Source organism: Leptosomus discolor, chromosome 7 (assembly GCF_034619465.1).
Source record: "Leptosomus discolor isolate bLepDis1 chromosome 7, bLepDis1.hap2, whole genome shotgun sequence".
In the NCBI taxonomy this organism is placed as follows: Eukaryota; Metazoa; Chordata; class Aves; order Leptosomiformes; family Leptosomidae; genus Leptosomus; species Leptosomus discolor.
In genome coordinates, this window is record NC_141397.1 from 23,895,870 (window position 1) to 23,920,246 (window position 24,377).

At 41.3% G+C, this 24,377-nt stretch overlaps 1 protein-coding gene across 1 annotated transcript in view; it reads left to right on the forward strand.

Moving 5' to 3' along the window:
- Positions 1 to 17,075: 17,075 nt before the first annotated feature.
- The window catches only part of LARS2 (leucyl-tRNA synthetase 2, mitochondrial), an 84,547-nt gene continuing 77,245 nt past the window's right edge, over positions 17,076 to 24,377 (forward strand). The window contains exons 1-2 of the mRNA XM_086467980.1: positions 17,076 to 17,320; positions 19,155 to 19,283. Coding sequence (XP_086324106.1) covers positions 17,087 to 17,320; positions 19,155 to 19,283 — 363 coding nt within the window. The 5' untranslated portion in view covers positions 17,076 to 17,086. The remainder of the gene's footprint in view (positions 17,321 to 19,154; positions 19,284 to 24,377) is intronic.

The window sequence follows — 24,377 nt, forward strand, 5'->3', positions numbered from 1 at the left end:
AAACGAGCCCCTGCAGTGATGGAATGACGCTGCTGAGTGCCAACAAGTAGAAAAAAGCAAAGCTGAAGCCCTGAGACAAGCACCCAGATTGATGTCTGGCACAGTCTCCTGTATTGCTGAGCTGCAGAAGTAGGTCAGAAACTTGAGAGAGAGACTGTAGCATTTCTACCCAAGTAGCGTTTCCTTGGACGATCCCCAATTTACAGCTGTTGAGTATCTGCTCATTTTTCTTGGTCACTTCAGTTCCTTGGTTGCTTTGGCTAACATCCAAAGCCAATCTGGGTCTCCTGCTCTGCCTATGCAATGCCTCAGGCTGAGGTGAAAGCTGGAAAGATGTGCTGGATCACAGGAGAGGGTGCTGCTGCAGCCATTGCTTCTTCATTGTTGACTGCCTGCAGCAGCAAAGTGAGGTGGGACGGTCCTTCCACGCACTCACGTCTCCATTATGTGTTTGCTACAATTTGCTGTAATTCAGAATGAAGTGATTGCAGTTTTGTGGGGGAAGATTATCCTGCTAACATGCTGGCACACCTCCAAAGCAGCCACGGTTGAATTGTCAATGAGATGGCGGCATATGACACCAGGTTGCAGGAATGAGATGGAGAATGTGACACCCGTGTAGGTATCCTACAGAAATCTCGGAAGAAAAAAGCCAGGGCTGGGGCCTCAAAGACAGGAGAGCTGATAGAGTGAGGCATGCAGGCATGGAAACCATTGCCCAGGGGAGTCTGTGGCTGAGCTGTGTCCTGTGCAATACAAACTTTTAACATTATGCTTACACTACCAGTTAAACTGGGAGGTTTTGTCTGCCAGAAGCAGGGAGGCACTACCAAACACCTAGTTTTTTCTTCTTACTCTATCATTCAGCTTTCATGTAGCCATGAATTTCACAGCAGTGCCGTATCCTTGGGGAGGATGCTTAAGTGGGGTCCTGTGAGGCTCCAGCCTGGAAGGGAGGCCATGCCAAATATGCCACGCCAGGCAAGGAAAGCAGGATGCCAGACGGGAACCGTGAAGACTACTTTGAAGTTAAGTCCTTTTTTTTTTTTTTGTCCTTCTTTCACATCTCAGGATGTTCTGACTTCTGAGATTTTTATGGTTGCTCTGGTAATTGAATGATTCTCTTTGGGAATAAAAGTGTTATTTACAAAAATTCCTTGGAAAAAAAGTGAAAATTAACTGCCAGCAATTTTTGTAATGCACACTGCAATCACAGCTACCAGACTGCTGATTAAAGCCAAGGGCCACTCCTGCAGATACGCAGGGAAAATCACTCATGGTCTCTTGCAAATTGTAATTTTGTGTGCTGGCAACCCACCAAAGCACCCCAGCTCAGGCCTGGCCAATAATAGCACAGGAACAGCTTTTTCATGTGTTTCTCCACTAAGGTTTGGTGTTAATGGAACAGGATTTTCCAATAATTTTTTAAACAGTTGGACTAATTCAGTTGTTTGGGTTCACAAGAGCTGAGCTGCACTAGCCTGATCATTGGGTAATACATGAGAGGAGGTGGCGTAGAGGGGAGTGGGGTGGTGTTTTAAGGTGTTTTCATGTGGCAGTTGGTATAAAAAGAGAGATGAGCTGACCAGTGGGGAATTCAGCTTGCTGACAAGGGACTAAGAGGACAGACACCCACAAGGTTGCTGTCTCTCCCTGGTATCGCCAGTCCCTGAACCAGGCTGCACCTGCGCAGCTCCGGTACTATCATCCTGGGATGAGGGATACGTGGGGATGAATAATTCAGCTGCAAATCAGCTCTCTGACTGCACAGCATTTTTTTTCTGGGTTGCTATTTTTAATTAAGATACTCCCACATGTGTGTTTGGTGGATTAGAGACATATGAGAAATAGGAGAAGGCGGCTGACGCAGGCCGGTAGCAGAGCCTGGGGGGGGGGTGGAGGTTGAAACAGCGCTGGCCTGGAGCAGGTCTGGTGCCACCTTCCCGCTGAGGGCAGCACAGGGCCGAGCACCTCTGAGTCCTACTTACTTCAGTGGGAGCTGAAAGGGCTGGCACTGCTTGCTTGGAATTTACATTCCTGCCTTGACAGTCAGAAAGAAACAGCAGAGATGCCTGTATGGTTATAGCCGGGGCCGGATGCTGGTGGGTCTGGGTTCAGTTTTGAGGTCTGCTACTTATCTCCTCTGCACAAAACTTGTAAATTCTCTCTCTTGTAGATTTGTTAGTGGGAAAATTGTTACCACTGCTTCCTTTGGTCACCTCACCTAGTTACAATCTCTGGGGAAGAAACCATTGCTGATTGTTTATAGCTATATTAGATAACTCACGAGGGAGCCTCTTCTGTTGTAAGGTGGCATCTTCCTATCATATTTTTTAATCAAGAATATCAGAAGGAGAGAGTCAGCAAAATGGTTTAAGAGGAGAGAGGTTTTGGCTGCAGCAGCTCAACGAGGAGATGAGGGAAACAATGGGACAGAAAAGCCGACAATTTGGGAAAAAGCAAAACTATCAGTACATGCTCATCCTTATGAGAATCCAGATTTCCAGAAGAAACTGGCTGGCATTTTGATTTGTACACTAGTTCATACAGATTATAAAACCAAAGATCAAAGCATAAAGGAAATCCTATCGTGTCTTTTCTTTTTCCCCTTGCTGTGTATATAGTTTTTTTCAATAAATTACTTAAGGTAAGACCTAATACTGACAATAACCACTTTTACAAAGGCTAGACTGCTTTTGCAAATCCATGGCTGGTAAAGGCATCCATGTGTTCCTGCAGACTCAAGGAAAGCTTTGAAATTTAGAGTAGTTCACTTTCTTCTTGTTAAGTTATACAGAATCTCAACTCTTCAGCTGTAAGTCACTGGATAAGGGGAACCTCTTAAAAATGAGATAAGAGGTAAGCAAGTATTTGAGTCTCAAAAGTGACATAACTAATGCGAGATCATCCCATAGACTACTGACAGGGTTGGGGAAAGCATCCATGTTTCTGAGGCATGGTATACTGTGCTACCCCTTTTCGGCATCTATGTAAGAAAAGCCCTTTACTCCTGTCTCTAGACTACTGCTTAATTGCTCGATTCCAAGTCAGTAAAATCTGCTGCTGCTTCCAAATTTTGAGGAAAAAGAAGGAAAGTAGAAAAGGTATCTGTAGTGAAGGTATCTGTGAAGAAGCCAATATCCTTCACAACAGAAATTTTGTGACTAATGGTTCACAAGGCCTGGTGGTCAGTTTTAACCATGTGCTATTCCGGAGACTGGAACAAAAAGCAATCTGTTACACTCAGTTCAGAAAGCAGGTCATTAGCCAACCAGCTAAATGTCTAATAAGCTCTGTTTATCATGCACCTTTGGCCTTTTGACTTCTCCTGTGAAAACAACGAGCACGAACAAGTACACACCACATGGTGGCTTCTCACACCAATGTTTTGCAGAGGAGCTAAAATTTTGAAGCCCAAAACATGCCAGACAAAGGTTTATCTTTCTTTCCCAAAACATGAATTTAATCCCCAAAAACTACGCTTGCCTGCAGCCCCCAAACAGCACCGAAACAGAGTCTGGCTCAAGATATGGAACCCTTGGAGGCATTAAGGCAGGAATGGATTGTTTTATATCATTAGAAAGCCAAGACTGTCTTCTTTCCTAGGGGATATAAAGCATTCAGTTTGCAGCTGGTACTTCACAAGATATTGAGCCATAACACTGCCCCAGAATAAGCTTTTGCATATGCATTGAAGACCAGAGTTTCTAAATTATCAAAATTTAATTACTTTTATTCTCTCTAATGGCATGTCTAAAGGCATGATGCAGACTTCTTATATACACCTTTTACCCACCAACCCTTCCAGATTTTTGGAAAGTTGTTGGTACATAAATCTTTCTTTCTACTTGGTCTCCTCTGGTTTTGTCGAAGCTCAGATGGATAGAGACAGCCACTAACCAGCTTTCAACCTCTGAATAAGCTGTAGCACAGTCACTTGGTAGACTTCTATCATGAAAGCACTGACATTTGATTTCCACCAGCCATTTGGTAAGTCGTAGACTTATAACAGCCTGTGGTAACCCTCTCCCAACATATCTGTGCAGCCAGTGTCTGTGCTGGCTCCTAGCTCCAGGCTCCTTCAGCACACAGAGAAGCTCCCTGAAACTCCACTGCATTAGAAGGATGTTCTGGAGACATCACTCAACACCCTTCACCAGCATCACTCCAGGTCATGGAATGCTTTCAGTACTCAAACGTATATTCCTGACAGTGGATGTATGGGGGTACCACCACTTGCGCAGGCAGTGTCACTGGTCCCCAGCATGCTGCGAGTCCCAGCATGTCCTGTAGTCCAGAAATGCTGCTGAATGATTGTCCACAGCATCCTGCGGGAAGTGTCCTGTGTTGGATTAACACCTCAGCCACAAGCAGGCAAGCGTGGGAGAAGCCCTTGGTTTAGGATGAAGGGAAGTGTGGAGTAATTCAATGGAAGCCTGAAAGTGAGTAAGTACTCCTCAATTTTTCTGTCCTTCTTTATACAAGTGATGTGCCACTTTTTTTTCTCCACATACAGCAAAGCATTTCAGGCACTAAAAATCCTGGACAGGCCTTAAGAAATCTTAGCTTTGCTTTCATGTAAAAGCAGTGCTAATGTGGGCTGGGGATTCTAGATGTCAAGCTACCTTCTAATCTTAACTCCTCTAGTGGGCTTTTGAATGTTAAAGAGTAGAAAACAGTGTTTAAATTAGCATAAGGTTAACAGTATAAGTATTGGGTTTGCAAAACATATGTAAAAACTGCAAACATTACATGCTCTGCTTAGACTTCGCAATGTTAACAGGAAAAAATATGTCCAAAACAACCTTTAGAAGTAAGAATCAAAAGTAGGAATCTGACTGTATGGGCTGTATATATAGAGTACCTGAATGATGCTTTGGTATTTTGTTCATTTCATGCAAATTCTTTTTCACAAGTTCAAGCTAAACTAAAAAACCCCCTGGAATTTGGCTACTGAAGCAACCCTGTACTTCTCACATAGGACAAAAAGACAGGGCATGCAGACAGGTCACCTCAGCACCCCTCTGGGTCTGCGTAGCTAGAAGCAAAACTTGCCTTGAATTCCAGAACATAACTTGGCATTGAGTTTATTTATAGCAACAGAATCTGAAAACGAGCTGTACTCTCCAAAGACACTCTCAACTGTTAGAAGTTGCACTCAAGTAAATGTAAACACATAAAACAACGTAAAAAGTACTACTACAACTTATTGTTGAAATATAACTACTTAACATTTAAACTATTTTTTTTTAGATATATCGTACAAATCTCAAACATCTTCTATTAGGAAGCAATATACTGCACTTTCCTACACAGTTTTTGTGACATCTTTTCCTGCAATTTCAGCTACAAAGAGAAAATGAGTGGCAGGTTTTATAACATCAAATCCTGAAAATGAGGTGTTAATTGGTATTTAGGAACTGCAGTCCAGAGCATTCAATTGTCCTATCAGTTATCTAATCATTGGGAAGCAAGAGGATTTCTATGTAGTACCAACGTATCTGAATAGCATATGCATTATACCTAACAAACAAAAACATTCTATGTAATGGACTTAATATCTCTGTAGTCTACATTGCATTAAATATACCTGTTTGACAGTCACATTAATAAATTAATAACAATAGCAAAAAAAAAGGACAAAAGTTAAATCATAGTAGATGATCATTAGGAAACACTGCCAGACTTCAAACAGCATCCACAATGCTTTACCAAGCCTGTTTTGCTTCTTTTCCAAAGAAAATTAAATTTCAGATTCCTTTAACAGGACTCAGAGCTGCAAATAGTGCTAATGAAGAACATAAGGTATCTGCAATTGCATGAGACAGCAGGCGATCATAATAGCATCATAACTTTCCCCACTGTAATATATGCAATATCCTAAGCACCACAATAGTCTCTCTACTGACTGTGAGCAAGCTTCCTCTCTCCCCTGTGCATACCCATCCCTGACATAGTGGCTTGCTGGATCCAGTATCTAGTTGCTCTTGTGCTGGTCCTGCTTGGGCTCCCCCCACCTAAATAGCCATCATCGTTCCCAGATCTGGTCTGAACCCTTTCTGAGTCGTGGGGCTCCCAGCCCAGCACTTGTTTCCCCCCCTCTGCTTCGCTATTGGGCTGGGAGTCTGACTTCTGACAGTAGGTTATTAGCAGCTCCTAGGAGGAGTCCTAGGACCTCCCCATTTATCATCTTTTGTGTTTGTTGATGGTGGAGTCCTTACCGTGTCAGCAGAGTGTAACACACAGATTTGGACAGAACATCACACTCAATGATTTGTGAAATTTCTCAAGCTGTTCTTATGCACTGCTTGCTTTTCTGCAGATTTTCCTCCCTGTCCCGGCATCATGAGAAGCAGCAGACTGGTAAAGGAACATAAAAAATTAATTTATAAATGCAGAGGTGTCCTGCAGCTTTCACCATCTTCACAACAGTCCATCATGCCCAAAAGGCACAGCTGAGCAAGGTGTTGACAAAAACTATCCTTAGATGCAGCCAGCTCCCTTCTTCAGCTCCTCCTGCAGTCAACGGGGAGAAAAGGGGTCTGACATAGGTACCCTGCATTGCCACGGGATGAACTTTCTCCCTTAGCGCAAAGCCTTCCTCAGCTAAAATAGGCCCTGGTGAACATTGCCCCCAGCCCCATGCCTGGGTTGGGCTCCACAGGGCCCTAGGTGGGGTTCCCACACGTGGCTCCTCACTGGCCCAGGGACAAAGTGACCCACACAATCTGAGTACCTTAGGTATAAATTGGTCACAATGTCCTGGCACAAGAAAACTATCTGTTTGTACTTTACAGCACTACCTGTTTTATCCTCCCAACAGCAAGGAGCTGCCATGGCTCAATTGTAAAAAAATGTTGACAGGGAACAGCGTTGAGTCACCATCCATGACCATCACGCACGGGCTTAGGTCATTCTTGAGTGAACAAGGTATGAATCAAAGTATATCCTGTGCTGAAATGGCATGTCCCTTGCTTAAATCTGCTTTTTGGGATGGCATGGAACATCCTCTCCTGCTGGTTTCTAGCAAGTCATTTCAATGGGAGTAAGGAATGCTGAGTGAGCTTATCTGGTACATCGGGTACGCCTGCAAGCCATGCAGGCAGTTTTGCTGAAAAATGTGCAGAAGAACCTTTCCCCTGTAGAAACATAAATTTTCGTATTTATTAAAGCATAATGAGTTCTGAAGGGGGAGCAGGAAGTGATTTATAGAAATGCCCACTTTGCATTACATCTATGAGACCTACAGGTTGCATCTACCCTACTTTGTGAGCCCAATCTAATTGCTAGGGAGCAAGGCTCCCATTCTGAATGTTACTTCACAAGGTACCTTAGAATTTTTCCAGGAAAATAAGGACTTGGGTGACCAGTTACAGTATTTCAAAAGACCACCTGCATTACCAAATCTTTTTCTTTCTCTTCCTCTGCCCTTCCCCATCAGTCAGTTCTTCCCCACCTTTTGTGTCCTCAGTTAACCTCCATCTTCTTTTGCTTCATTACTATTTTCCCATTTAGGAGTGTACCAAGTGCTTTGCTAAGATCCAAATGAGATTTACCACATTTTCTATTTTGGAGAATCCATTATCTCATTTAAGGAAAGCTATCAGATTATTCTGGCACCATGTTCCCTTGGTAAACCCAGGCTCCTTTCATATTGTTTTCTATTTAACTAGAAATAATAATTTAATCATTCTTTCTCCTTTGGTAATTATACTGCGGGTAGAAATACAGAAAAAAAAAAAAAAAAAAAAAGAGGTAGATCACATTTGCTTCCATCTGGGGCATATTTATATGTATATAGATAGAAAACATGCATATACATATGTGTATGTGCATATGTGTTGTGTTTATATATATCTACACAGACAACATATACACATACATGTAAATATGTGTATACAACAGCTTCCAAGCTGCACTGAGCTTTTCAGTAAATGTTAGGATTTTAACTTTTCCATACAATAAAGATCAAATAACGCTCATTATTTTTAAGACTTGCAGATATTTTCCTCTTACTCCAGTTCTTCTGGAGCCAGCTGACAGCCAGCAAGACAAACCCAATATTCAGGATGATCCTACCCAGCACTCAAACTGTTTCCTGCTGTCAGATATCATTACAAAGTTTAAGTGCAATCTAGTTGTTGGATAATTGCAATGATGAAGTTTGGCCGTCAGTGTAAAAAGATGGTTTAACAGTCACAGTGAACAAAAAATGTCCATTTACCACCTATTTTAAATATGAGGGCCTGGTTCTTAATGAAAGAGACATCATCACATGACAAGGGTTTAATTAATGGGCGTCCCGCTCATTATTCTTTCTTGTCTGACATGGTAGCACATGCTTTTGTAATACAAAAATTTACTGTGGTGGAAGAGGGGCACAGAGCCTTTCTATAAGGTGGCTGTCGAGATGGGTGCTCTTCTCTCCCACGTACGTACAGAGGGTATGTACCATATCAGCATGGCAGCCTTTGCTAACGGCTTCAAGCAGCTGGAATTGCCTGCCTCTTGGCACACAACTGATTTGTCTTCTCAAATGCCAGGCTTCAGGAGAGGAAAATGAAAACCCAGGTTTCCAAAATTTGCACTCCTAGCTGTAATAAGGAGACATAACATTCCCAGATGCATTTGAGTTGCAGATAGCTTAATGACAATTTGGTATCACCATAACCAAAGCCCACCAGCTTGTGAGGATTGGACTCTTAGCCCCATGATTGTAAACTCAAAACTTTAAGCAGTCTTACAAACAGGTTTTTTTCTAGATTAAAAGCAAGAAATGTAGAGCTTTGAATGCTGCAAAGGGGTAATTTTGCTCACCACTGTGTATAACTAGTTTCAAACAACAGCAAATTTGTGCTAGTGAATTGGAAGAAGATGGCCAAGACAAAAATGCAGCACAGATTGCTTTGCTTAAAAACTGTACTGTTGATGAAAGGCAAAAAGGCAAAGGTGCATCGACTTTGCTAACTTCTCCCCACTTACACACACACACACCTACTCATAAACTTTAGTCTGAATCAGTAAGAAACTGCTGTCACAGACACTGTCTGATACCTTCACATGCAACATCGAGGATGTGTGTTTTAGGTTAAATGCACCCATCTGCAAACAGCCAACGCGATACAGGTGCTGCACAAAATCCCCTCAGAATAAGGCTCACTTAGGACTCACAATGGGCTAAGGCCCATGTCCCAGCTCCAGGCTTAGGGGCTAACACCAGACTGCTAAAACAACACTGACAAATACGATTCCACTAAGTCTGGATCTTGCACATTTTCAAAATCTTTCCATATCATTCAGTGGTTTAGTGAGTGGCACAGGGACAGGCACAGGTTCATGGATTTTCCAACCAGACAAGGCTGTCCTGGTCATCAAGCACAGGCCCCTGGGTGTTGGGGGGAGGTTGCCAACTTCCTTTTTCAGCTGATCTTTTCTTCCACTGACACATTGTGCAAGTTCTTCATTTGCAAAGCCAAGGAATGATGAACCTGTGTTGGTCTGGAAGACAAGAACCACCTCTGTCACCGAGGCCGGGGACTGGCTGGAGTGAGCATCAACTGTATCATGTAATACCTGTTATGAGCAGGTTAAACTCCACCCCTAGTAATGTGACCGGTCTTGCCCAAATCCATTCCTCTCTATCCCAAAAGTATAACTCTACTTGTATCTGTTTCAAGAGTTTATTCTTCCATTACTGCACTATTTGAGTGCTTTTAAAGTAAAATCTATTGCAAAATGAAGCTTCTATTGATCTTCATGGGGTCACTCTGAATTCTTCCGTTTGAGGTCTAGGCTCAGATGGTGGACAAGGCTTTGAGAGGTTATTTTTTTTATTTAGTCTATTAATGTCTTGATTTTTTAAATTCTCAAGTGCTACTTTTCTCATCCCTACAAGCCAATCACCTGCATTTTTTATCTGACCTTGTGTTTTAAAGGAAAACCACTAAATACATGCATAGGTAAACAAAGGCAAAATGAAACTCAGAAGCAAAAGCCACTCTCAAGCAGTTTAATGGAAAAAGACAAGCAAACTCTTTAATTACATTAAATGGGGCTGAGATTTGAAGTATGCAGGCAATAAAAATTATTTTGTATTCCAAATGCTGTTTTTTAATCTTTTTGTAGGAGGCTGGAAAAATACTGGTCATGTTGATGTAGGAGCAAAAGAGCAATGCCAGGAAACACAATCAATTCTGGTAACTATCAGCAAAGGCAAAATTATACTTTTACAGAAATCTGGGAAGCATGTCTATTTAAGTGGCAGACAACTGGGGCACTTCTGCACGTTTCCCATACAGGAACTCACGGATTACATAACCACTTAATCATCTCCAGGCTTTGTGTTGATTAACAAAAATACTAACAAACAAGTTAGCGTAAAGTCTAAAAAAAGAAAACGAGGGAATATCAGCCTTATGGAAAATACTTTACTACCAAAGTTATTATTAAAGCAAATACAAATGTCATTATATCATTAATTTCCCATAATGAAAGGAGACTGAGCAAACAGCCCAGGTTAACAAGCAAAACCCACATGGGGAAGGTAGGGATCATGGGCAAGTGGGGTAGGTTCCCTATTTGGAAGTCTGAGGATCTCTTGTATTCGTCCTGTTACAATACACCTCACCATTTTTGGGGTTCATAGTTTGATATTTTGGCTTAAGCCCCTGGCATATGTGGATGCTCTTGAATATAGAAATTAAAGAACAAAGCAGAGACATAGTAGCCTCTAAGCTCCCTGTGCTTTCAGCAATATCTCAAGCTCCCTCTCGTTTAGAAAGAGCGTAATTGCTGCTGGTCATTTTCTCCAACTCTTTTTCTGTTGTCACACATAAGCAGGTGAATTACCTCCCTTTCACAACCTGGCCAAGCTTCCACCCATCAAAACATGCAGATAGGGCACGGCAGACAGGAAAATCTGACCTCCTGTTGCTGGATGAGGAAAACATCTCAGAGAGGTTACCAGACTTGGATGAAACCACAGAAAAAAGTCAGTAGCGGATTTTGGATGAAAGCTTTGGTGTGCTTTTGGCTGTCCTCTTCGCACCTTGGGTCAATCATTCATTGCCATTTCTGGGACTTACTGCTGACATGGGATCTTGGTGTTTTTAAAACAGTGATGCCAAACAATTAGTGCTTAACAGAGAAGCAACTCACTACTACTCTCACCACGAATAAGCCAATAAACAAGCCTAAATGCCAAGTAACAGTGCATATCTGCACTATTTTTGATCTTCAGGAATTATCATACTATTCAAAATACCTTTGCTGTTCTTTCCTTCTGAGTATGCTTCTGGTTGGTCTCAGTTTTTCTCACCTAGTTTTAACTTCTGTTTACAGATAATCTTGCATCTTGTTTAGCTTCATCTGATGTTGTCTGCCTTCCTTGCTATCAGAATCCAGACAGCACAATCAGCTTCAATAAAATCAATAGGAAACTAACACAAATTAAGAGTTCAATACATTCTCAGAGTAAATTCACAGTAGTATCTTGACAGAAGTCATCTTCTACACGTCCTGAAGTAACAACTCAAACCTCTGTCAAATGTGCTTGGCCTGTTTTTGTTGGTAGTTAATCAAAATCATACAGCAAGTCCTCTCAAAAGAAAATACAGAATAGCAGAAAATTATATTCTTTGCTTTTTGTTTTTTCTTCAGTTTATTTTTTGGAAATAGGGGGTGCAAAGTGGCACCTATAGCCAAGACTTGGCACAATACTGTGCCTCCACCCGTTTATAAATCCCTCCGGCAGTACCCATTTCATCAGTATCACAAGCTCTGTCTGACTTTAACCAAGCTCAGTTCGGGTCATTGCATAATACAACAATACATTAATTCTCTGGTGAACAGAGAAGTGCTGGAGGCTCCACACGGGCCCAAATGAAGTGCTCCTGAGGTATGGCAGGTCTGCATTTGTGTTTAGCATCCATCTAACTTCCTTGGAAGCATTTAAGATTGTGATTAATTTAGTATTACCCTAAACAGATTATCCTCAGCTTCAAACAAATGAAATACATAAGTAGATTGTCAGGATGAGAAAGCAATATTTTAGTGAAATGAACGGATTAAAAAGATAAGACAAAGGTCTGACTACTCGATCAGCTATAATCTTGATGGCAGGCCTTCAGAAATATAGGTCATTATGTTTAACATTAAATACTTCAACAGTCCAGAGATTGAAATGTATTTTAAAAATCATAATTCTAAATTTCAGGCAGTGATTGGACCTTCAAAGTGTTTTCAAGACAACACAAAATAATTATCTCGTTATTTTGCTACATTTGCTCACTCTGAGCTCTACCACGTTGTCCCCAGTTGAGGTGAAGAGCACTACACACACAAAGTACGGAGGTTTTCATTTGCAAGCAAGGATGGCCAGCTCTTCCACATCAGGTCCCTTCTCTTTGGAAGTGGGAACCTCTCCTGAGCTGAATCCAACAGGGATCACAAATCAGGGCTGTGAGCTGCACAATCCACCATACGAATGAAAATTAAATTCAACAAGGGTTCATTTTGACACACCAGGCAGGGGTTGGATACACTGCTTGCTCACCTGTCTCTCCTTAGCAGGCAGTAACCCCTGCAGAGTGCAGGGAGCAAGCAGGGACATAAGCCCTTAAATGGCTCCATGTGAATCAAGAGATGCCCTGTCCTCCCCCAGCCCAGGAACTCACCCAGCAGCTCAGAGAGAGGTTTGGGATGAGAAGGTCTATTAGACCAAAGTCACCATCACTTGCTGAAAGCAAGATCAATGGGAAAGCAAATTAAAATTATGCACACAGTCCTGCTGAAACTGTACTCATTTATAAGCAGGGTAAGCATCACAGCTGCTCTCAGTTCATTTTTGCAGTGAAAAGGTTATAATTTAAGCATACTTGACAAGTACACACAACCAAGCAGAAAGCTCGTACCCAGTAAATACTTATTTTTAGTCATGTAAGAAGCCCTTGTCTCTAGAGTACAAAAAGGTTCACTTTACTCTAGGCATTGCATTGCATGAACACAATGTTGGTTTAAACCCTGCTGGAAACAACAACAGTGAAGTAAAAGGTTTAAAAATTAAAAGAATCAATAGTTGCCAGCAGCAAAAGTGTGCAATCCATAGGGAAAAAAAAAAAAAATAAAAAAAGATTTCTTGTTCCTTGGAGGCTACTACAAGCTACTTGCAGTAATTAAAACCAACTCTGAACCATACAGCATTGACAACAAGGCAAGATGTTGTTTTCCAGCCAGAGGCAGAATTAATTACGCTGCTCTAAATTGTCTTTATTGACTTCTGCTTTTTTTTCTCATTAGTCAAAAAAAATCACAAAATAACTATTGGCTTTATTTCAGAATCTGCCTCTTAAAAAAGAATTACAGAAGGGAAATAAAACCATTGAAGACAAAAAGCTAGTGAAATCTAGGCCTAAACTATATGATCACTTTACGGAGTATCTGTATATGCTGTGGCGGTGAGCAAAATTAATCAGACACTGTACAACTCACACAGAGATTCAATCCCAGTTAATTTAATCTTTTTATTTACTGTTGATCTCCAGGGTTTGCATGTTAAATACCCAAAATACAAAGATGTAGTGACAAATTCAGCCTCACATTGCCCAGCAAAAGGTAATTCAGAGCCTCAGGAGTGCTCTTACATGTCCCTTGGGTGACTACCTCACTTTTATCCTCCATCCTCCTCACCACCTACTGAAATGTGTGCAGGACTGAAGGGCCGGGGACTTCAGAGCTACCAGGCTGCCATTCCCAAAGCAAAAACTGCATTCTTGCTAAGACTTCATGCGCCAAGATGTGGCACTTCGGGACATGGTTTAGCAGGCATGGTGATGTTGGGTTGGTGGTTGGACTGGATGATCTTAGAGGTCTTTTCCATCCTAATGATTCTACGAACATATAAACACACTGTTTGTACTCTGGGGTGGGGTGCTGTTTGATCTTCTAAAACACGTACCTGTACCTAAAGCCAGCCATTAAAACGGTTGCTACCCACCTCTATTAGGTTAGTAACCGTTTATCACTGCTGAAATTCAACTCTTGCCCTAGGCTTTGCAGGGCAAGTTTTCACTGCAGGCTCGGAGGGAATCCGCCTAAGCAGGCATGGCACCCGGGGTGGCCGCCGTGTCAGAGGGCTCCGCTTCCCTTCCCCTCTGCCTCCCGTGAGGCTCGCGGGGCACAGGACACCTCCTGCAGGTTTTTCGGCTTTCAGACAGTTGGGTCGCGCCCGACGGACCTGGCCGGGCCCTGCCGGGCTCCAGTAAACGCCAGGCAGCCCCCCGCCCGCCCCCGGAGAGCGGAGCCCCGCAGCACCGCCCCTTGGCGGAACCTCCGCCCCCTCCCGGCGCATGCGCGAAAGGCAGTGCGGAGGCGGCACATGCGCTGCACCGACAGCCCGCGCCCAAATCGAGACCATGATGGCGGCGCCCAGAGCGATGAACGGAAACTGAGGGCGCTTGAGGCGCGGCAGCGGGTCTCCCGCGCGCAGGTAACGGTCCCTCAGCGGCGGGCGCGAGCGAGCGCGGGGCTCGCCTCCTGTCTCCCCTCCCCCTCAGTCTCGCCCGCGCCTCCGGTGTCCGCAGCCGTGCGCCCTCCGCGCTCCCCGTCGCCCGCCCCGCTAGCCTCGCCTCCCCCGCCCCGCCGCTGCCGGCTGTCCCGGCCGCCCCGTGCTCCGCAGCACCCTTTCTGGAGTCTCCCGCCCGCGCCGTGACGGCTCCCCGGCTCGCTTTTTCCCGCCGAGGGAGCTGCCTGCCCCCGTGCCCGCTTCTCCAGCGGCGGGCCGCCCCGCAGGGCTTTTGCTAATGAACTGCGGGGGGGGGGGGGGGGGGGGGGGGGGAACGTAGGGAGATTTTTGTTTTCTTTTTTAATTCCAACTTGAGCCGCAGGGCGGTGAAAGGCGTTTGCCTGCCTTGCGGGGTGAGGGAGAGGTGCTGGCCCTTCCCGGGCAATTTTCAGTGCCTTGGGTTAGCAAAGGCCTCCCCTCTCGTGTGCTTATTGCACCTTGCCAAAGCAGGGTCTCCGCCTTTGTTCCTCCGCCCGCCCGGCCCCTTCCGCCTGTCTTGGCACACCTGCCCGGGTTGGACAGTTTTGGCTTACAACCTGCTCCTTCGAAGACCCGCACAGCCCTGGGCTGGGGTGCCCTTAACTGGGGCGGGGAGGGGCACCTTGCTTGTCCTAGTCCCGTGAACGCAAGCCTGGAAAGGCAAAACCACTTAGTGCCACGTCTTTTGTATTTCCTTATTCTTTGTGCCACGTGTCCTTGCTTGGGCCCAGCGGTGATCATCCCATCTTGTGTGTGAGGAGGTCAGGGAGCAGGACGGCTACTGCAGATGTCCTCCTCATCCTGGAAGTCCGTGTGTTTCGATGAGCTTTGATCCACCGCTGTGTGGCCCAGGCTGCGGCCCCTTTTCTACTCGCTTCTGCTGCACTGACCCCTGCTTGCATGACATGAGGTCACCCGGGTGTGCCCTGCCAGGTGTGACGTTGCAGGTGGGCTTCTCTTGAGCTGTGCGCAGGCATGGGGTCTATCTTCTGTCTTTTCTGTCTCCCTTCAGCAAAGGATTCACATGTGTGCAGCTGTTTGTGTTTGAAAATAGGTATTTTGTAAATCAGTGCTGAAAGTGACCTGTCATAAGGAAGTGCTCCTTTCTGTTGTAAAATGGAGTAACAGAAATAAGACATAAGTAATAACAAAATAATAAAAATAAGCAAAACGGTGAAGTACTGAAATGTTCTAGCTGATTTGGAGCTGGGTGAGTAAGTGCAAGGTTATGGAGGGGGAGAAATTAGGTGCCTCCTGCGTGCTTATGTGCACCTGCACCGGGAATCCCTAGTTCAGTCCTGGATTTGTTATTATTACAAATGAGAGAGATTTTAGAGATTAGCAACAAAAGAATCAAAGCACCAGCGTGATGTATGTAAATGAAAAAATGTTTAAAAGAGCCTGCTTGATAAGTAAGAGAGAAAAGTGCAGTTCTGTAGATACGTAATGAGACAGGCAGCGAGGGCTTGTGTGCGCATATGTGGTGAATGTTAAGGAAGTATAACTCCCACCAGCTTACTGGGGACCTGATTTGGGTGGTATAGCAATTATTTCTACTGATGATGTTGCCATCATATGGGAAATACATAAATAAAACTTTATTTTCATACAGAGTTTCTTGGCACAGAGATTTTAGTGATGTAACTCTGCAAGAAAACTTAAGAACTGACTGAAGCAGCTGGCTTGGTACAAGAGTCAAGTGTATAGGCCAAAATTTGACAACAAACCCCAGCCATAGAGGATAGGAAATATTGATGTAAATAAAGAAAACAAGGTTTTTTAAAAAAATAACTAGGGGTCAAGATGAGGAAATAAATCAGTAAATATCATGTTGATACCAATCCCGAACAAGCAGATTATTTGATCTTTCTCACAGTTTTCTTTTAGAAGACTCACACTAAAGCACATGAGTTGTTGTAACTGGATTTTTAGTTGAAAGAGAACTGGATTGCTTTACTTGCTTGACTTGTTAAATTCTATCTTGTCTGAACAGCGTAAGCTTCTCATCTAGTTCTTGCAGGAAACCACTGATGAGGAAGCCCTTAGCAAGAGTCGATTTAGAATGTCTAGTTGAAATCTACTAATTATAGTCATCCTCCCCCTTCTCTCTTCAGTGATGACAAATTCAGTAGTTTTACAGGATAATTCAGTCCAACTTCCTCTTCTCCCTATTTCATTCTAAATTTTTACTAGCACCCTGTTAGCCGTCTTCAGGCAACTGAGCTTCTTGAACCTTCAATCGACTGATTGTGCTTTTATGAGAGACTGAATACAAGAGTTGTCTTACTAGAGCAGAAATCTAACAGAGCAGTTTTGTTCCATGCAAGGGCCACAGTTAGTTCTCTTGGCTAAAAGATTAATGCTTTCATGATTCAGACATGTGGGAATAAAATGCAAGTACAAAATGGAAAACAGCCAAGTAATCTAAATCAAACTAAAATGTTTCATAGCTACCAAATTTCTGTAGAATCATCATAACACTAAATTTCTGTTATATATTGTAGACTGAAATACACGTTTTTGTCTTTTTCAGATGTAACCTTAAGAATGCAGTCCGTTTGTCACAGAGTTGGCACTTGTTCCTCATGTTTGAAGAGACAGTTAAATGGCTTCCTGGGATTAATTAAATGGCAGAGAAGGCTGGTTCCTGCTTGTATCAGAACTATTTACAGTGAGACGGGGAAATGGGAAAAAAGCTATGGGTTGGAGACAAGAAAAAGAGTTGAAAATTGGTGGCTCCCAAGAATAAAGGATCAGTTCTGCAGAGTTTCAGAAACTGATGTAAGCATTATGAGAAATTTGGAAATTACGTGTTTAGTATTTTTATTTGGTCAGAGTTAAATTAATAGAAACTGATTTAGTACAGTTGGCTTATAATGACAAGATGTACATTACATTTCAAGGGGAGATATGACAGTAGATTATTGAAAACAGTTGATGAAATAGGCAGAAAAATAATAAAAAATCTTGAGGAAAAACAGTGATAAGCAAAGTATGAACGTGTAAATTTAGGAAGTGTTTAAGTAATCAATTATTCGTATATTATACCACATCTAGGAATTAATTATTTAAAGTATTAAAAGAAACATCTTTATGTTTGTAACTTTCATAAACAATTTTCTCAAGATCTTATTCCCAATGGTTATGACAAATCTATTACACTGCACACTGTAACTCCGGAAAACCTATGTTAAGGGAAGGTGATTTTTTTAATAATATTTTCTGGTTTACCATGTCTTAGCAATAATGAGTGACTTGCAGAAAAAAAGTTTTCCTATGCAATAAAAGATCTTGAAAACAACTGTAATCTTGGTCTCTGACTCTTTTTGCCTTCACATTTACGCTCAGTCACATAGCTATAAAAGCACATTTGTGCCCCTTCATGTTTGTTCTTCTTTCCTAAAATGTGCCCACTCTCCAAGAAAAAAATTATTCTGTCAAAATATCAAAGCGAGAAAAGGGGCTTGGTTTTTCTGAGGAAGAAAACTGAGATGAAAATGGTGTGCATGCATACCTGTAGCAGGGAAAGCATTAATTCAGGCTTGTGTCTTTAATATCTGACAATACATATATATGTAGGTATCTCATATATGTATCTCTCATACATATGCTAAGTTCTAAATTGTATTTTTAATGATATTTTTGTTTTATCCTTACAGTTGAAGTAGATTCAATAACATCTCATATTGAGAGGCAAATAGTGTATAGTGCTGCAATGAAGTATTTGGATTATTTCTAATTTTGCTATTATTGAACAAAAGTTAAAGAAGTGATGTTTGATAAATATGAATAGAATTTTGTTCAGAATAGTAAAAGCTGCCCATAATTATTTTTTGCATTACTAACATAAGAAAAAATAAGGCAAGAGCTTACCAAACATGTATCGATGATAAATTCAATGGTACTCAAGATGTATTAGGAATAATTTGTGTAAGAGAGATAATGTTCGATTTCTTTGTAACTTTTGTCGATTTACTCGAACCTGACGAAATGGAATCTTTACTTTCTTTTCACTGTGCAAGATACTGCTTGGAGGATGTCTTTGGATCTGGGCATACGTAGTGGAACTGAACAGTTTCATTTCAGTCGATGTTCTTGCAATTGCAAGTGATTTAGTCGCTCAGTGAGTTACTGCAGTTCAGCTGACAAAAAGCAACTGGCCAGGAGCGAGCTCCGTGTTTATTGTAAATACAAAGTACAATACTCATTTATAAGTGTTAAGAGGATAACTTAATCTGTCGTGTTTTCATTTTTTGATGGACGGATTAGGAGCACATACATAGATAATCAGAGATGCTACACTAGGGAATGGTGATTTAGGCTGTAGTTATGCTAATATATCTTTTGGTGAGTGAAAGCTGATTTAAAGGGTAATTTTAAAGTGCCATACAAATATCAATATAAATGGATGAGATGGCAGCAAAGTCTGGTAAAGCATCTTGATTTACAGCCCCAAAGAATTTTATCTAATGAACTTTGTCAGTGCTCACTTGGATTGGTTTCAGCAGAACCTTGTTTCTCTTCATGGTACCGTGTAGTTTATAACATGCGTATGTATTTGTTCAAGTGAAATGCTAACTCATGTAGTTAAAACTTTCTAAAAATTTCTTTCTAGAAATCAAGACCAAAATTTTATGTGCTTTCTATGTTCCCATATCCTTCTGGAAAGCTTCACATGGGCCATGTTCGTGTCTACACCATCAGTGATGCAGTAGCTCGGTTCCAGAAAATGAGAGGGATGCAGGTAAGAAAAGATTGGCAGTAGGACTGGGTGGGGTTTTTTATGTTTTAATATCATAATTGGTCAGGAAATTAGTATTTTCCAAAATCCATGAAGGTTTAGTTGAAATACATGCTACAGATGCTTGGATAATAACCTGTGGAGCTTTGAATATTGAACTTTGGGACCTCTTTAAGACTTCTTTAGACTACTTTTACTTTTTTTTTTTTTTTAAAAAAAAGAGATGGTGTTCAGAACTCACTGTTGATAACAAACTGTTAGAAGCTGTCTCCAGTGATAGAGCTGATGCTGTGTCAGCTCCCTGAGTCGACTGATGTACAGCACAGTATCAATGAGATGTGTGGGCCACACGGTTTCTATGAGAGGAGGCTGAAGACCCTACTGCCATCTGGGTGGGACAACAGGGGAGGAAAAGGTGTAGCTGGCAAGAGAAAACTGAGACATCGCAGAAGTCAACTCCTTTTACCTCTTCTGCTCCTGAGAACTCTTTGATTGATGCCCTTTGTCAGACTCAGAGAAACATCCTGCTCCTCTGTGCTGGCTGGGAGGGAAACCCTTTTTCATGACTGCTACAAGTGAGATGAACAGGGTCACGTCACACATCACGTCACGTGGGTGTAACTGTAGAAGTTTCTGTTCTGTAGCAGCTGGCCCCTTGGCTTGCCTGTTTCAGCCTTGCTCATACAACGTAGTGCTGTCTTCTCAAGGTGCAAGTCTACGAGGTAGGCTAAGACTAACTTATTTGCTGCATCTGCAAGGAGAAATCCCACTTTCCCTTCCACATTCTTCTGTTTCCCAGTCCTCCCCATGCCTGCCACCATTTCGCCCTCACTCCCTTCTCTCTCTCCGGTAGGTGGAAGGTATGGCTGAGAGCCTAGTCCTTGCAGTCTGCAGGTGGAATCCCAATTGGTGTTCTGCAGTAATGGCCAGTGGGTAAAATTTGAAGGATGTAAGGAAGGTGTGGGAGAATTGTAGCCTGAGTGACAACCGTATTAAGGAGGAAGATGACATTTGGTAGTGGGAAAATGTTGAGAATCTGGGAAACAGGAAGGAGGAGTATGGAAAGAGAATACCCAGTTTTGCGATAGGGAACAAAAGGAAAGAAATAGCCATAGGCAAGAATCTAGGATGAGATTCAGAAAGGAATTCTCTCTAATGCACAAGAGAGAAGGAGCAGCTCAAGAGTGTAGGAATCAGAACCTCAAAAGGGTACAAAGAAGATGAAATGGAGAAATAAATGTTAGTTGCTGGTTGTGGTACTAAGTGTAACTTCCTTGCTGCAAGTGCTGTAGAAATGTAGCTTTTCCTGTATTTATCACATCCATGAGACTCTTAAAGGTATTGTCACTGAATTATTCAGTGTGCTGCCTTTCCAAATACTATGTATTTTATGCCAATAATGAACATACTGTGCACTGAATATGTTCTGCTGCTTTACAGAAATGCATTCTCATGCTCTTAAAATTACAGGGAAAAAGAAATAACTGCCTTAGACTTTAAATGAGAAAAATACCCCAATGTCTGTTGTAACACTAATCTTTCCTAACTCCACTGAATAACCAGAACTTAATCTAACTAAAAAAAATTGAGCTGACTAGGCATTTGAAGGGACTTTTGATTCTTGCTTGATGCTAAGACCACTGGAGATGTCATTTCAGGACATATGTCATCTCTTATCAATAACAGTGGAGATATCGACTAAGTTTCTGTTCAGAATGATGAAAACTTGCTTCCTCTTGAACTAGCTAAAATAAAGTGAAAATAATTATCTACATCCAGTAGGATGCTGTAGATGTTAGGTTTTGAATACAAAAGGAGTAAACACCTTCAGTAGCAGCCTTTGGAGGAAAAAAAAAAGATAATATAATAGTAATGAAATTCAAGAAAGCAAGTTTTTATTTCCATGATTGCCTGTTTTTTTTTCCAGAAAAGTTCTGAAAGTCTTTTAAAGTTTTTAAATCCTGCATTTCAGCTTATTTTTATATTTCATGTAAAAATTACTTTGAAGGATATTAGAGTGCCTATGGAACATGCTGAATTTCTATAAATACGTGTGTCTTCTGTTGTGTTAACCACTTTGAACATCTATTTATGACTAAAGGTGGGCAGCCAAAGAATTTACCCTTCATTTGTGATTAAGAGACATTAAGGATCTCTCAGATGATTTTCTGAGTATGTCAGGTCTTAGAGCTATTGTGTTAGTGATGTACATTAAGTTGCTGGAGCTTATATTTACCTTAAAAAACCTTTTCTTTATTAGTCACGCTAATTTCTCCATCACTTAGAATTAAAGTCTCTATAATTGATTTTGTCCTCGTAATTAGTTTGTCAGCCTCCACATGTTTTCTCTGGCCATTGTCGCAGCTGTACGGTCTGTTAAAGATTTCTTTATTGTGATGTTGTAGTCTGTGACACGGTTCTGTCTTATCATACATAAAATTTTCTATTACCAAGAAAAATGTTTTTCCCTTTATTCAGGGCATTACGGAATTCTTCAGTACATAAAAAGAAAGAATGCTTTAGAAATAAATGTTAGCATCCTTAATTTTGAAGTTATTCTATTGTTGGAGTGGGTTTTTTTAACTTCTGGAAATTCAGCTTTAATATTGGATCTTTGAAAGTTCAGGGACTGCTGATTTTTCCCAAGTCAAAACTCTTAAGTAGAAGTGATTGCATTTCAGGTGTTCAAGGCAAGTTTAGGATAAGATTTTTGGGTAGTAATGTTGTTTAAACTTTGCTTCCATCGTTTCCAAACTAAAAAAAGGGAAGAGTCATTGAAAATAATCTTAGGAGCTGTATCTCCACAGACAGTTGTAGACCTCACCCTGGTTAGCAAGTCATAAAATTGTGCTAAAAGCAATACAGGTAGGTTGAAAGTGTTTGTAAAGCAATGAGGAATGATGGGCTGTTACCGTGAAAAATACAGGCAAACCCATTCAGACTTACAGTTCCCAGGGAAGATTTCAGACTACAATATATATTTGTTGTCTAATAAACAGTGAGGGAAAATATAAGTGGTGTATACATAGTTGACTAGTGTATATGGTTGACTAAGAGACTAATATATGTTGAATAAGGGGGAGATATTTTTCTTAGAGAATGCCTTTGTGAGAAAATAGTAAGTTAGTTTCATATTGATTTAATCTGAACAGGCAAGAATTGGCTTATTTGTTATAATACTTAAGTAAGGATAAGCTTGAATGCCTTTACAAAGGGATTAGAGCTCATTTAGTAGATTGGAACCATTCTTTGGAATGCGTTCATTAATTTCTTCCTATTGGAGGTAGTTTGAACTCTTAACTGGGAAAGTGTTAAATCATTTGGATGCTGTTTTTTGTTTTTCTAAACTGGAACATTAGTATTTCATTCTTCTAGCTGGATAGGATCTGATTTTGTTTCAATTAAAATATTCTAGAGAGGTAACGTGCACTGAAATCTACTGATATTTGCCAGAAACCTGTACTTCACCAGCATTTTAAGTGGGGAAAATAACTATTTGTTACGCTCCCCCTCCACTCCCCCTTGTTTTTGGAAGAAATACTGCTTCGACGTAAAGGTGTAGATGATATTGGTGACTAATGCCACTGAAAATGGGCAAACAGATTACCTAATGAACAGCAGCCTTTTCTGCAATATGTGGCTGGCTAGTCATTTGTTAAATGGTGTGCAGGGGAGGGATTTAATGCAAGTGTAACACTGGAATAGGCAGTCACTTTTTCAGTGTACTGGTGAGCAATAAGCCTTGCAGTTTTCAGTAGGGGGTGTGTGAGCGTGTGTATTGCAGTACAGAGGTGTTTGTTCACCAGAGTTGTATGGATATGGGGCCAGCATGTTGGTTGTGCTGATGGGTGATGGAGTCCCATTGGTTTTGCCTGAAGATCTGACCAGCGAAGCGTTGTCTTGTTCCAGCACTCCTCAAGGACCTGCAGGCAGTGCATGGGAAACAAACTCTGCCATGCACTTGGACTGGGTTGCTGGCTAAATGATTTGTAGAGCTTATCTATTATAAGAACTTGTTTACATTCTGATTACTGAAGATGAAGTTTGAAGTCTTTGCATGAGAATTGTGAACCATGTAGATTACTTAACATGAACACACTGAGCTAGTCTCCTTCCAAAATGTGTTAAGGATAACATTTTTCTTGAAGGGCAATTAAAACAATTTTTGTGTATGGAGAGTTCTGGTCACAGATGTTATTACAAACATATTTCTTTTAAAATGCTATGAAAAAGTAATTTATGTATTTAAATTACAAATTTGTATCTGTTAATAAACCAATGCAGAACCATTGTTAATAAACCAATGTGCATTTCTGGCTGTGTGTTCTCTGTGAATTTACATGCATGTTGTGAATTCAAATGGAGGAGTTTTGTAAGAATTGAAGAAATTTCCTGTTCATTATTTGAGAGTGCCATGTAGAAATTAGAGATATTCATGGTGATTTTCACCTTGGCAGATTTCCAGTCTGCTGCTGCTCAGGTAAAAAGTATTTACCGTTGCTTTATCATGCTATCATTATCATGTCTTTGATAAATTCCAAAGTGGATAATTTGTGCCTCTCAGAGGACTGAGAATAATTCCCTTAGCAATCAGTAAACAGAGACTGATTCAGTTCAATAGTTCCTGTGATATCTTTTTAATAAAATTTTGAATTGAAATAGATACCACAGCAAGGCTGTCACATGAGTGAGTTGTGCAGAAATTATAATGATCATTGGGCAATTGAGGGTGGCATTCTTGTACAGTAGGATCAGATTTCTTAATATGTGCTTAAACTGCTCCTGATAGATGGGATTGGAATATTGTCGGTGATAGTTCCACAATATCCTTAAATGACGTAAAGAGCATTTTTATTTTATCCAGGACGTCTTTTTTTTCATTAATTGTTTTCCTGTTCAGCAGTGAATCTTAATACTCTTGAAATTGCAAAAGTGAATGGTATTGAAGACAGGTAGGGAAATTTAAATAAAACTTTATCATTAATTCATCAATAAGATTAATTATTTCAATACAGTTCCGTTTTCTGATCATCACTAGCTGCTGTTCTCTGCCATTTTTAGAGTCCTTCTCCAGGTTATTTTCTGTGGTATAAACAA